Source organism: Gavialis gangeticus, unplaced genomic scaffold (genome assembly GCF_001723915.1).
Source record: "Gavialis gangeticus isolate Ggan-Ray unplaced genomic scaffold, GavGan_comp1, whole genome shotgun sequence".
In the NCBI taxonomy this organism is placed as follows: Eukaryota; Metazoa; Chordata; order Crocodylia; family Gavialidae; genus Gavialis; species Gavialis gangeticus.
Window position 1 is genome coordinate 58,315,741 of NW_017729022.1, and position 1,459 is coordinate 58,317,199.

At 45.6% G+C, this 1,459-nt stretch overlaps 1 protein-coding gene across 1 annotated transcript in view; it reads left to right on the forward strand.

The window, feature by feature from the left end:
- CCDC38 (coiled-coil domain containing 38) overlaps positions 1-606 on the forward strand; it is a gene marked incomplete at its 5' end in the record, with an annotated part of 54,511 nt that extends 53,905 nt beyond the window's left edge. Inside the window, one exon of the mRNA XM_019515056.1 lies at positions 308-606. Within this exon, the coding sequence (XP_019370601.1) occupies positions 308-412 (105 nt within the window). The remainder of the gene's footprint in view (positions 1-307) is intronic.
- Between the last annotated feature and the right edge of the window lie 853 nt (positions 607-1,459).

Here is a 1,459-nt window from a genome sequence, read left to right on the forward strand (position 1 = left end):
TAAAAGCGTTTAGCCCCCCCCCCCCCCCGCCAGTGGAAAAGGAAATCGAGTAATTACTTCCAAGGTATTGAAGCATAAGGATTGTGAAATGATCAGCTATGGCAAGGATAAGCATAATACTGTAGAGATGTAGAGTTGGAGCAATTTCGGCGGGGTGGGTGGGTTTAAAAGGGCAGCAATGTTTAATGCATCTCTGAATCCTATTAAAGGGACAGAGGATGAATTTAACTTAGACAAGATGACTTTCTCTACACAGTTCTGCACAGATCTTTTCTGTGTTCAATATCTTCTTTTTTTTATGTTTTAGGTGGGAAGACAACTGGTATATCGGTCAAAGCCTCTAGACCTTAGAGATTCAGGCCGTCAAAATATCATCACAAAAACTCAAGAAGACACATGGTTTTTTACTTAAGTTTGGAGATTGTGGTTAGATACAGTTTCGCAGGGGTATCTTTTTACTTGGTTTACCTAAACTATAACCGATTCATAACCTTTACTATATTCTATTAACGGAGAATTTACCAAATTAAATTAGGCAGGCAAGGTTCTTTGAGTAGATGTGGTATCTTTTATTAAACCAACTGAGTAGTTGGAAAAAAATTCTTAGCAAGCTTTTGGGCTCAGTCACCCTTTTTCAGGCATAGGGAGTCTCTGCTGTTCTGAGACTCCAAGGAAAGAGAGAAGCTAGAAGTGTGGCAGGATGTCAGTGAGAATGTAAATAGGTAGAAATTACAAAGACAAAAGGTAAAGCAGAGAAGGAAGAAGGCAGGGGAAAGAAAAGGAAGACATCAGAGTGATAGAATGGGGTGGCAGGGGTCTGTGGGTTTTGCCCCGTCGACTAAGTGAGCTGCCTGGATCACTCAGTGGGCATATTTGGACCTGCTTCCCATGTCTGCGCTTGTTCTCGCCTGCCACGACTTGATGGAGTAAAAAGAAAAAGGTAGAGAGCACAGGTGAAAAGCTTCAGGTTTGATAAAGGGTACAACATGTAGTAGTGAGTCCTGCTGCCATCTCTGACTGCTGGCGTGGGTTCAAGCTCTGCTGGTACAATGCCTCGATAGGCTTGGTCAGAAGTCTCTGTATGCTTAGGGAACATGAATGGCACTTTACCATGCTCCCACCAATACGATAAAACGGCAGTTTGCCGTATGTCACGGAGTGGGGTCCTAGAGGTGGCTGTGATCTCCCCTAGCGCCCCCTACCATGCCAAGTTTGCCTTAAAGCACCCTCATTCTTACCTGCGACGTCTTGAGCTTAGGCATATAAAAGGGAGGCTGCCTCTCGTCCTCTTGGTTATGGTTCTCCTGCTATCCCAAGTCTTGCTCTTATAATGGGGTTCTGGGCACCCCAGCCTTATGGGCTATGCATGGCTCCAACCGCCCCTCTACCACGCCCCAAGCCTCGCTGATGTACCGGATGTTGTCAGGTCCTAGCCGCAGCCCTTGTCTCTCTCTGTGCC